Source organism: Penicillium chrysogenum (assembly GCF_028827035.1).
Source record: "Penicillium chrysogenum strain IBT 35668 chromosome Unknown utg000002l_segment0_segment0, whole genome shotgun sequence".
NCBI lineage: Eukaryota > Fungi > Ascomycota > Eurotiomycetes > Eurotiales > Aspergillaceae > Penicillium > Penicillium chrysogenum.
In genome coordinates, this window is record NW_026622750.1 from 3,969,330 (window position 1) to 3,981,579 (window position 12,250).

Genomic DNA, 12,250 nt, shown 5'->3' on the forward strand with positions numbered 1-12,250 from the left:
ATAACATTCGTCAGGCTAAGTGACCAGTCCTGTGCCTGAAACCGCCACGATGCCTCCCCCTATTCCGAAATACGCGGGGCTTTCAGGACGCCCCCTGGGCTTGCTATTGTCCACTGTCGCTACCATGGGATTTCTACTGTTTGGATATGATCGTGAGTGATTCGCGTAATCGTACGAAGACGGTCGCTAGAGGTATCGCTAACTTCAGTTCAGAGGGCGTGATGTCGGGCATTATCTCAGACCCTGCCTTCAACAACATGTTCGTCGCAACCAAAGGCGATAACACCATGCAAGCCACTGTCACTGCAGTTTATGAAGTCGGTACGATTTCAGTGAACTTTAACTCTCAGACCCGTCCGGCTAACAAGCTATCCGCCCACAGGTTGCCTTTTTGGCGCAATATTCGCGTTGATATTTGGCGAGCGGCTAGGCCGACGGTGGATGGTCATCATTGGTGCCATCGTGATGATTATAGGGGTGATTATCCAAGTGACTGCGATGCCACATGAGATTCCTCTCCTCCAGTTCATCTTCGGCAGAGTCATCACTGGCATCGGCAACGGAATGAATACGTCCACGATTCCAACCTATCAGGCCGAATGTTCCAAGACCAGCAACCGCGGTCTGTTGATCTGCATTGAGGGAGGCGTGATCGCCATTGGAACGATGATTGCATACTGGATTGACTACGGTGCTCATTGGGGCCCTCCTGATCTGGTATGGCGATTTCCGATTGCATTCCAGATAGTCTTTGGCATTTTCATTATCTGGGGCATGGCATATCTACCTGAATCACCTCGTTACCTAATTGCCCACGACAAGGTTAACGAAGGTGCGAATGTGCTCGCTGCGCTGGCAGACAAAGGGGGTTGATGACCAGCACGTTGTGTTGGAGAAACACTTGATTCTCGACTCCATTCGAGTGTAAGTCATATATTTTAGTAAAATACTAGTATTCCATGAAGCTCACAGAACCAGATCGGGCTCCGAGAAGGCCAGCTTCCGTGACCTGTTCACATCCGGTCCATCACAGCATTTTCGACGCATGATGGTGGGCTCCTCGTCACAGTTCTTCCAGCAGATCTCGGGCTGCAATGCGGTGATCTACTATTTGCCTGTCCTTCTGGAGCAATCTATGGACCAGTCGCATAACTTTGCCCTCCTAATTGGTGGGATCAACATGATCTGTTATGCCATTTTTGCCACGTTCTCGTGGTTCTTTGTTGAGACGATCGGCCGACGCAAGTTGTTCCTGGGAGGAAGTTTCGGACAATGCGCAGCAATGATTATTGTGTTCGGGTGCTTGATTCCAGGAGATGCTCAAAGCGCTAAAGGGGCCATATTTGGTTTGTTCCTTTATATGTGCTTCTTTGGTGCCACCTGGCTACCCCTCCCATGGCTATACCCTGCGGAACTGTCCCCTATCAAGACCAGAGCCAAGGCCAATGCTATCTCAACGTGTAGTAATTGGCTATTTAACTTTACCGTGGTCATGATAACGCCCGTTATGATTGCCCGCATTGGCTGGGGAACTTACTTGTTCTTTGCTGCGTGGAACGCCATCTTCATCCCTGTCATTTGGTTCTTTTACCCTGAAACCTCCGGTCGCAGCCTTGAAGAAATTGACTTGATATTCGCCAAGGGTTATGTAGAGAAGATCAGCTACGTGCGTGCCTCCATGGAGTTACCCAGGCTGACCAACGAGGAGATTGAGGCCAAGGCCGCCGAGTACGGGATACTTAACAATAACGAGAAAAGGGAGGAGAGAATCGCTGAGCAGGATCCCCCGGCCTCTGCAGAGTATAGCTCTTATATGCCAACCCAGCTCTGAGGGGTTTCTACTGCTGTACCATAAGCGACCGTTCAATCGATCCCTTACATCCTCAAAAGCGAACCAACGCAGCCGATTTCCGCTCCACGCATTCCATACCGACGCCCGAAAACTATTCCCGCTCGTCTTAAGATCAGAAGTATAATCCGCTTACTCCACCTACCCACGTGATGGCGCTGTCCTGCCTCCCTTGCAGGACCGAGTGGAGCGACTTGGCCCAGCGCCTCACCTTACATCGCAATTTTGGAAACTCACGAGATTGGCCGTCCATCGTTGGATATGGTGATGTGCAGCAAGCATTTGCTACCTCCATATACCGACCAGAGCCACACCAGTGCCCACGAATCCGCCGCCAGCCAAAAACGCCCACCAACAACATAAAGATGTCGAGTGCCAGTCCAGAAATCAATATAAGTGGTCTTCGTCCTACCAGATGTGATCTGCCTGTTGGTTTCTGGCTTCATTCGCTGGTAGGGTATATGGCCGCTGTATCTGCTGTCTAAGACGCGTCGGATATACAGTACATCCGGATTCGCTATCTCGCTCCGACTACAGAAATGCCGCAAACAAGGGGAATGCTTAGCATTGGATGGAACAAAAATATGGCTGTACTTTTTTCTAAAGAGAAACGCATCAGACCCAGACACACACCATCAAAATTGTCACATTTCCATAGCCTTCTCAAATAAGGAGGAATAGCAATTCCGTCTTCTCCATGTCGACTTTGGCTGCTTGGTCCAGTAGACTTTGGTATCTGGTTATTAGCTGATCATGTAAGGACTGCCAGTCGACACCGACAAGCTGACCATCACGCTTGACAATGTTCCGTCGACGATGACGGTGTCAATGTTCTTCGGAGATGCATGGAAGGCCACAGTCCCGATAGGATTCACAACGGGCACCGTGTCATAATCGTCACAGCGGAAGACCACCAGGTCGGCCTTTTTGCCAGGAACGACAGAACCAATCAACGACTCCACATTCATTAACTCTGCTCCTCCCAAGGTTGCCATGCGTAATATGTGGGCTCATGCATCTGGGTAGCATTTTTCTTCCGCAATCGGATACTTGTAGACCGAAAGATATATATCCGTAAAAATTCATCATGTTCGACTGCCCGAAAAATCCATGGCGCTTCGTGGTATGGCAGCCGCCGAAACCCCCAACCAGCTCCGGGAAACAAAAAGGAATATTAATTAGGAATGCCACCGATTGCTGCAAGTAGTGGCAACAAATGTCAGGATGCTCCTGTTGTCAGAAAAGACAGAAGTAAAACAAAACAAGACAGGTAAAATTCGAGGGAACATATCCGGCGATCGCGTCTTCAGTGATGATTCAGGATGAAGCGATCAGATTAAGTTTCTACGAGGGATGAGAAAAGAGGTGGAAGAGGAGGAAGGGATGAGTTGATGATTATCTCGAACGGCGGCCCGCTGTGGGCCCAAAGCCGATTTGGATTGGCCGGGGAACGGACTGCATGGCTCCCCTCCCACTTGTCCGAAAGGGTTTGCCATGCCAGGAACCAAGTTGCGCGGGACTAGAGGCCCCAGTCGCCAATCAATTCCGGGGCCGCAACTAACAGATAGATCACTTAGAGCTAACCGACCTATCTGTCCTTTGGTCACGTGCATCATCTTATGATTTTGGCATCCCAGGTGTTCGGGGAAAAACACCATGATCATGCTCAGAGAGAAAAAGATTAATCTTGAGTCGGCCAATGTCCGATATATATACTGTATGTTATTTACAGTATTCTGACACCTCGCAAATGTTGATTTCCCATCTAGACCAAATACTGGTCCCTACCCGGCCTAGTGGTTTGTGGTTTAGAATCTAGATGCAACAAGCGATATACAGGCTACCGCCTCAACTCTTTATACCCCTGTACATCCATGTAGAGTCTCCCGCTTCGTGAAACATTTAGAACCTCGTCAAGGTCTACTGTGAGTCTGTGATCTAATTGCTGCTCCCGTTGTTCGTTCAGCTGCCGACTGATTCGCTTGTGATCATGGCGTATGGAAGAAGAGATTTTGGATTAATCTATGTTCGAATGGCTGTTGCGGTGCCTATTAGAAGTCACTGTTGCACAATGTGTGGGGTTTGGCATCATGCGGCCGTCTAATCCGCAATATGTAAGGGACAGAGGGTTCAAAATGCCCGTGATCTGTATCCGTCACGAGTCATCCGTTCCGTTTTCACTAGACAATGACTCCACCCACAGAGATGAAAAATCTATATTTGCATTTCTTTGGTCGCCGCCGTTAGGTACGATGCTACCAGCATCTGTATCTGCTAGCACTCGGTTTCGAGCTAAAACGTACCAAAAGTTAAGTGAAATTGACAACAGCTTTTGGGGGCTAATTGACATATAGTTCTTACAAAGAAGATATGGTCGCGTGGTGTTGGTGCTCTATGGAGTTCAACGATCAGAATTTCATTTGTATAATTGTTAAGCTTACTCCAAGCTCTAAATCAAAGCTATGCTCGCTGTTGGTGATCCCGATGCTGAGTGCCTGGTCATATGGAATCACGGGTGATTGACAGTCGCTAATTTCTCATTCCCGCCACACCTCGGCTGTAAATTGTCATCGCCTACACCGAGTGGAGTTTAATCGTGCTGACTGGGGATACGGTGCAGAAGTAGAAGGGTCTCGCGGTAGGTGATCCCTTGCTAATCTGGCCGAGCGACGGGGGGCATTTTCCGCACTCTGCTCGACTGACACCCCGTTGGATCTCACTAACCGCGGGCGCGACCCACTCTGACGAGGGTCGTTCGGTGATGAATTCCTGATAATGGCAAGTTCTCTATCTGGAGACGATTCACTAGCCGTGTGGACATGACTCGTCTCGGTATTCGGCGAGGAGACTCGGCGTGGGCGGATCAAGGCGTCTAAAGGCCCTTTGTTTCGACTGTATTGATCAGCACCTCGGGCATTGAATAATTGGAATCAGCTCTATTTACCACACACAGCATTACGTGCCAAAACCTGTACTTCGTTTTTCCAGCCACTCTTCCGCGCGGGCCAGGTGGGAAAGCGCCTTGCACTGACAGCGCAAGATCACACACTCACTCATTTGCAGGATCTTCATCCTCGACAAGACAAAATACACTAAATCTCAATCCTGAAGTGCACAGCGGTAGATCTCTGATTGCCTAAGGAGGAGGAAGTAAGCCGGATTGTATAAAACTAGAGTGCAAGAGATGTATAAGTGGCTTGCCTTCGTGTGAAATGGCACCGAAATCAGCTCCTTGATTGCCTTAATGCAGACTTGTTCAAAATTTGCCATCAACGCCCGAAGAAAGGTTTCCTGCCTCTCCCTTCCGTGGTATATCTGAGGAGGTGTTTGTCTCGCCTGCCTCATGGATTCCAGATGGAGTTGGTCCTTATTTCCCGAGAACGTCAATTCATTCACATTGTATTCAGGCTTAACGGGCGCCTGAAAAACAGGGTGATTCGTTTCAAACTGCATAGCGATCGGAGTTGGAGAAGCATCAAATTGTTGTGGCGTAGTCGATTCGAAAGACATTTTATTGAGGTGGGTTGTGCACGTCGACACCACACCTGTTGTATCTTTCACAAGGTCTGCTATGTGGTGCCCGATATTGTGAAAATTGGCTTCTCCAAGTCGACGCAGATCACCCACTGCGGTGTTCGATTTCCAGAATAGCAACCCGATAAAGAATTGATCCTCAGAAGGGTAATCTGATTCAAGCCATTCTCCACAACAATGTATCAACTCGGACTCCGTGGTAACATTGCTGGGGTATAAAGAATGGTTGTCTCCCACTTGGATCTGAAATCTGATTTATGTTCAATCTGAGCTGTAGACAGTGTATCAGAGAACTGAAATGAGACTATCTCGAGTACACTGTCAAAGTTGAAGAGATTGGCAGGTAGAGTAAACTGGATACACCGGTTGGAGATATTTTGTATATAACCCAGCATCATGGTGAAGCCCAAGAACGACTGGAACATTTTCCAGCCATGACCGCTATCCCACTGGATTAGAATGATCACTTGTTGATCTAGCGAAGCGGTGTCGACTGGGGCCCAATACAGCTGTTGAAAACCGGGAATTGTGGAGACAAACTTCAGAGATTTTTGCCATAGTATAGATGCTAGCTGCGATGGCTCTGAGATATTGACACCAGCGTGGAAGGTGAAGTGGATGATACTAAGGACCGGAACAGCAGGCGGCTGGTCCGCTTCTTTTGAATTGTGAGCGATGTTGCTCAGACAGGGCCTGCTGTCCACGTGCCTGGTGAGCATGTCGGACTGATGGTATTAAACTCGAGCTGATGATGTGACGTGAGAAGAGATTTGGATTTGGGTAGACAGGTTGTACTGGATATTGGTGGGAGAGTTCAGCCCGATGGGTTCAGTCATGGTTATGTTCGTTCGATGATAAACAGGATATTATTTTGTGGGCTCCTACGGGGCCTGGAGGGGACGTTTACAATTCAAGAAGAGTAAACCATCCAATCGACGCAAAGCCGTAAGCGTCAGGTTTATCTCGCGATTGTTGCTGTGATAGGTGAAGGTTCCAAAGCGGTCGTGTGGGGCGGCGGCTGATCAAACAGCGATGTGGCGGGGAGGTAATGCGGGCGTGTGTCTTCTTGGAAAAGGACGGCTCTGTTTCTGGCCCAGCCTCCATACGTGTTTCCAGAGCTCTGCCCAACTGCTGCTGCCGCCGTACTCGACCAATCACTGGAAACAACAGATAGCATAATAATTCAGATTGGGATTCCAAAGAGAGTTTTCCATAAGCAGTATTTCTCCACAGTACCGTAGTTAATGGAAGCCATGTATGTAGCCAATACATTGTTGCTGAGAGCTTTGGAACATAAAGTCCCTAATAGCCTGATCCTCCATTGAATAAAGGAGATTACGCACAGTTTTGCGCCCGGTGGCATCCGTTGGTGCGCAGGAAACAAATTATGTTGGGGAGTAGCGCGCGCCTATCTTGCTCTTATGTTGCAAATTTCTTTTCGTGTCTTGGCTATGTCTTGATGTCATGCTTTTTTGGTAATTTTAGACCAAATTTTCGGGTATATCGTGTGATTTGAGTGCGTCAGATGTGATCAATGCTTTTAGCCGCGCGCTATCTAAATATGGAAAGGTTCTGTTTCAGAATTGCCACTACCCCTCACCCGCCAACCTTCCCTCACAATCATCCACCTCCCTATAAATAAATGTCCGTGCTCTCTTCGTGTCACTGGAAAGCAACAAGCTGTGCTAATTTTCAACTTCCCATTACAAAGTTCAGAACCAAGCTTCGCGACAATCCGTCATGGCAGAAGTGGTCGGTACCGCGTCTGCTATCACAACATTTGTGGCACTGGCCCTCCAGTCTTCGATAGTGCTCTACCAAACTGTCCAGAGTCTTCAATCGCGCGATAAGGAGATTCGTGAGCTTCGCCATGAATTGGAAGCTCTTCAGGGAGTTCTTCTGGCGCTGGAGGAGTCGATCGATAACCTTGATGTCGAGCTTGCTTCGCTCGAACAGCCTCTCATGAGGTGCAAAAGCGCCTGTGAGGAATTCAATACTTTGATCAGGGGGTGTACCACACATTCAACTGAAGATCACAGCAGTAGAAGAGACTGGCTCAAGTTGAGATACATGGGAGAAGACATTTCTGGTTTCAAAAACATGTTGGCGGGGTACAAATCAACTATTTCAATCGCGCTTGCATATGCTAACTTGTAAGTCCCTGTTGTTTATCCTTTGATGGGCCTAACATCTTGTTATAAGGCGCACGACAAAGACCACGAGAGTTGTCCTGGAGCAGTATAAAGAACTCATCGAGAATACGAAATGCGATCTTGAAAGTCACTTACGCGATATTCGAACACGACTACAGACCGCATGCGCTCAAGGCCCCGTTATTTCTGGCGTTGATACAGCCGAACTCCAGATGATGGAGGATGAAAAGAACAGCACACAAAAGAGCTTGGATATTTGTGAGCAGTTTCTTACTCTTATAAACCAGTCGCGACCTAGTCTGTTGGGTGACGTGGAACGATCCTCCGGGTCTTTTGATTACATGTCTTCGTCCGTGGCTCCTAATCTGTCATGGTTGATCAATGCGGAAGGCCTTAATTCTGCGCATAAGGAAGTTACGAGCTGGAAATTACGACTGCTTCAACATTTGCATGGAGTTGGTCAAAATATGCGCGGACAAAGACGTTATTTGCCCAGCCTGGATAATGAGACGACATCTGAGGAACAAACTTTTAGGGAAGAATTAAACGGAACCGAGGCACTATTGGCGTTCTGCAAACAGGCGGAAGAAGATGCAAATCGGCCGCGAACCCACTATTTTGAGGACGTCAGCACAGGTGATAACAGCCGGCAAGCTATTGTCACCACCCTCGAAGATCTCATATCTGCCAAGCGCATAAAATCGGGTAATAACTCATACCAGGCGCTTGGCAGGATGGCGGATGAGAGTATTCAATCTTTTTCAGCCGCCCTGAGCCAAGTGCTAGCTCAAATGACCAAGACAAGCAATAGAGGAAGCAGTTTGGAAGCCACCCGGTTGCAGGAAATTTGAAAGCATCTGTTCCAAAAAGCCTTCATTGTGTTGATCACAGCGATTACGGTCCCAATGATTGGTGGGCTTGGGAAGTCTCCTTTTACACCTATGGCCATCTGAGCTTAGTAGTGAGCCTACAACAATATTATTACCATAAGCAATTTTTCTCCAAATGTATCGCTTCTTTCCACTTACTGAGGGCGATGGAACCATCGCAGTGAATATTTTGTGCTGTCGCTTGCCGGTCAGCGCCCAACGCATAGTCCCTAATCACGTGCCAAGTTGAAACGTCATGTGATCCATATCACCATCATTCAGAAGAGTCCTATCTCACTAAAATAGATATAATCGATATTAGGGATACAAACCTAAAGCGCGGGCAATAAGTGTAGGCAGGAAAAATATAAGGTGATTTACTGGGCAAAAAGATAGTGCAAAGACACTGTTTGAAGAGAGGCATGATGTTAATAAACGATAAAACGTAACGGTTATTCAGGAAATGACAAAAACATGCATCTTCTGTTGTAGTTCAGAGGTATGAATTGACTTGTTATTTCAGAGGGATACATGAGCCTATATATACAACAATGAGCCAAGTTGATTTCAAATCAACTTGGTCGTCTGTATAGACACTTCGGAGCTAATTCCGACGGGACGGCTTGGTTCCTGATCTGCACCAGCCTCATATCACAACATTCCCCCTCAGGATCGCTTTGCTGGCAAGGCGATACTGGATTAACGCTGTGCAGGCAAGCCTCGGTAAAACCACTCAAAAACCTTCGTGGGAAAATAAAGTGGAAAGAGCGCCTGCGCTGTCACGTTTGTTACCTCCGAGTCTCCGAGGCTTCGATTCCTAGAAGACTACAGAACTTGGCAAAAGCCGTAGGTCATAACGGCTTGGTGAGTCCGTCAGCGGCCTGTTCCTCAGTAGGAACATATTGAAGACCTATCTCGCCAGCATTCAGCACTGCTCGCTGATAATGGAATTTCACGTTGAAATGTTTGGTCCGTTTGTGGAACTCGGGATTACGCGAGAGGGCAATAGCGGACTGGTTGTCAGCCATGATGTTGGTGACCGGGGACCGATACATTTGCGTTTCTGCCAGGAAGGTGCGGAGCCACTGCAGATGTAGAAGGGCATTGTATTGTCCAATGTACTCGGCATGAGTCGTAGACGTGGCCACTTCCCCCTGTCTCTTGGACGACCAGGAGACTGGTGCGCCTGCAAGTTGGAACACATAGCCAGACGTGGAGCATGCCCCATCAGTGACGACGGAGCCACCGAAGTCGGCATCTGTGTATCCGATCAACTGACCACTGCGGTATGTAATGGGATGGCATTGCGTGGCTTTGACATAGCGAAGCAATCGCTGCAGGGCGACCTGGTGGTGCGATTGTGGCTGAGACGTGAAGCGACTCAACGTGCCCAGCGCAAACGCAATATCCGGCCGCGTGCCGACCATCAGATACATCAATGAACCGATGGCGGTTGCGAATCGTACTTTTGTTTCCTCGTCCGGAGGTTCTTCGTCTGGACGGCGATTCAAGACTTGCTTGGGGTTCATGGGGGTAGATTTCGTCTGACAGGTTTCCATGCCAAAGTCGGAGAGAACCTTTTGGATATACTGATGTTGGTGAATGGAAACGGCTCCGTCGGCATGGTAGTCTAATTGGATCCCGAGGAACGAACGTGGAGTTCCAAGGTCGTTCAATCGGAACTCTTTTTCCAGTGCTCGTTGCACTTGGTCTATCTCGTGCGAGGTTGCTGCAGCAACGAGAAAGTCATCGACGTAGACGCAGATCACGCAATTGGATTTATAGAACACGCAGTTGTCCGATTGTGCCATGGTGAAGCCATGAGCGGCCAGGACGCGGTGGACGCATTGGTACCAAATCCGCGGGGCCTGCTTGAGTCCATACAAGGGACGACGAAGCCGGCAAACATATCCTGGTGCTTCGAAGCCTTCGGGCAACTCCATGTAGATGGAAGAGTCTACGTCCCCATGTAAGAATGCAGTGACAGGATCAAATTGGTGAAGCTTCCATCCTCGCAACACGGCGCTGGCAATGATGCAGCGGGCCGAGTCCATCCGTGACACCGCAGCAAATGTTTCATGGTAGTCGATGCCGTGCTTCTGCCGGTAGCCTTTGATGACCAGTCGCGCTTTGCGCGTTCCGTTGGCTTTGGTCTTAAAAACCCATTTGCAGCCAATCACGTGATCTCCGGCGGGTACGTCTGTTCGCAGAACCTTTTCCCATGTTCCGTGTTCTAGAAGAGACGCATATTCTTTCTGGATGGCTGCCCATCATTCCAGTTGATTCGGGCCCGACACGGCCTCGTGAAAAGTCGATGGATCGACTGTGCTCGCAGATGCGGTATTCAGTGCGCCTGCGGTGTACACTTTGCCAAGTGATTCTAGTAAGCGCCGTGAGGGTCTTCTTCTGCGGCCATAGGTGGAATATCCGAGGTCTTGTGTGGACTCTGCTTCTTGTTCGATTGGATTGACCGGTGGAAGTATTTCCTTCACATGCTGAGATGGCATTTTCAGACGTTCAGCCAAATCTGGAGGCGATGCAGGTGGCGTCGGCAATGCGCTAGGTGGAGGTGGTACCACTGGTGAGAAGACAGGCGATGGAGGAGCATTGTCCGGGAGGTCGTTGCCTGTTTCCCCCTCGATGAGTGGCGCCACTGGGGTCCTCTCATCGAACTCGACATCACGGGAAAAGACTGTCTTCCCAGAATGAATTTCATACAGCTTGTACTGGTTCGGTTCACAATAACCTAGCAATCGGCACTCGGATGATCTGGGTCCGAGTTTTGCTCCATGCTCCTTCGGGATCAACACCCATGCGCGGGAGCCGATTCGTCGCAGATGAAGCAGTGAGGGCGGTTTCCCGTATAATATTTCGAACGGTGTCTTCTTCTGTAAAATCGATGCTGGAGCGCGCAGCTTCAGATAGACTACCGTTTCTAAAAGCTCGGTCCACCAGGAAGGAGGAAGTCTCGCATCGGACAGGAGCGTGTTGATCCGCTCCCGGATAGCGCGATTCGTGCGTTCGGCCAAACCATTCTGCCCTTTGCAGTATGGCGGCGAGGTGTCAAACTCAACTCCCTGGGCCTCGAGGTGTGTTCCGATTGGCAAGTATTCTCTCCCGTTATCAGCGAGGAACCTCTTGATCTGGGCGCCGAGCTGTCGGTGCACCCAGGCCTCGAATTGTCGGAACTTCTGGAGCGCTTCATGTTTCCATCTCATGGCATATGCCCACGAGCCCCGAGAATAATCGTCAGTAAAGGTGATCACGTACCTGGAGCCATTTTTGGCAATCGGCATCTCCATGATGTCCGAATGGATCATTTCGAAAATTCTTGTTGAATGCAGACGTGGCCGCCTTGCACGGGAGTTCCTCTTCTGATGCTGCTTACCCGACATACACGCTGGGCACTGCGGCGTTGCCAGCAGCTGCGCCTGCGTCAGCGGTCGGTACGGAGTGCCGGTCTGCCGGAGGACCACCCTCAAGTCTCCCCGGTTCAGATGTCCCATCCGAGCGTGCCATAACACTTCGGAGGCCTGGTCCACTCCTTTACACGCATCTTCTTCGAGTATCACGGCTTCGCCGCCGAGTTTAGGGGTTGACGCTGCGCATTCTGCGCCACTTGACTCCTGAAAGTCGTCGACGTCCATGGCCACCGCCTGCGGTTCCAGGGAATCTGCATGGTCACGGGTCGTCGGCGCCCTCGCCAGTTGGACTCGCTCTCCAGATCTCTTGCTCACATGGCACCGCAGGATCAACAGATCCTCCTCTGCGTGGTAGGCGGTCCCCAACGTCCGTCCTCGGCGTTGCACAAAGACGTTCTGCGGGTGCGCCACCACCTAGTAGCG

The 12,250-nt window shown here is 49.6% G+C and overlaps 4 protein-coding genes across 4 annotated transcripts; 2 read left to right on the forward strand and 2 right to left on the reverse strand.

The window, feature by feature from the left end:
* Positions 1–49: 49 nt before the first annotated feature.
* N7489_004856 (uncharacterized protein) lies at positions 50–1,831 on the forward strand (the record flags this gene model as incomplete). Its single annotated transcript, XM_056710608.1, is given in 5 exon segments — positions 50–152; positions 214–321; positions 383–822; positions 833–924; positions 979–1,831. 5 exon segments carry the CDS (start codon positions 50–52, stop codon positions 1,829–1,831), a joined length of 1,596 nt encoding a protein of 531 aa, XP_056569029.1.
* A 681-nt stretch (positions 1,832–2,512) lies between these two features.
* On the reverse strand, positions 2,513–2,844 carry N7489_004857 (uncharacterized protein; the record flags this gene model as incomplete). Its single annotated transcript, XM_056710609.1, has 2 exons — positions 2,513–2,576; positions 2,630–2,844. The coding sequence occupies 2 exons, from the start codon at positions 2,842–2,844 to the stop codon at positions 2,513–2,515; spliced, it is 279 nt and encodes a 92-aa protein (XP_056569030.1).
* A 2,721-nt stretch (positions 2,845–5,565) lies between these two features.
* Positions 5,566–6,102, reverse strand: N7489_004858 (uncharacterized protein; the record flags this gene model as incomplete). Its single annotated transcript, XM_056710610.1, has 1 exon — positions 5,566–6,102. The coding sequence occupies one exon, from the start codon at positions 6,100–6,102 to the stop codon at positions 5,566–5,568; it is 537 nt and encodes a 178-aa protein (XP_056569031.1).
* Positions 6,103–7,123: 1,021 nt separating this feature from the next.
* N7489_004859 (uncharacterized protein) lies at positions 7,124–8,387 on the forward strand (the record flags this gene model as incomplete). The annotated part of the gene is made up of 2 exons (XM_056710611.1): positions 7,124–7,536; positions 7,586–8,387. The coding sequence occupies 2 exons, from the start codon at positions 7,124–7,126 to the stop codon at positions 8,385–8,387; spliced, it is 1,215 nt and encodes a 404-aa protein (XP_056569032.1).
* Between the last annotated feature and the right edge of the window lie 3,863 nt (positions 8,388–12,250).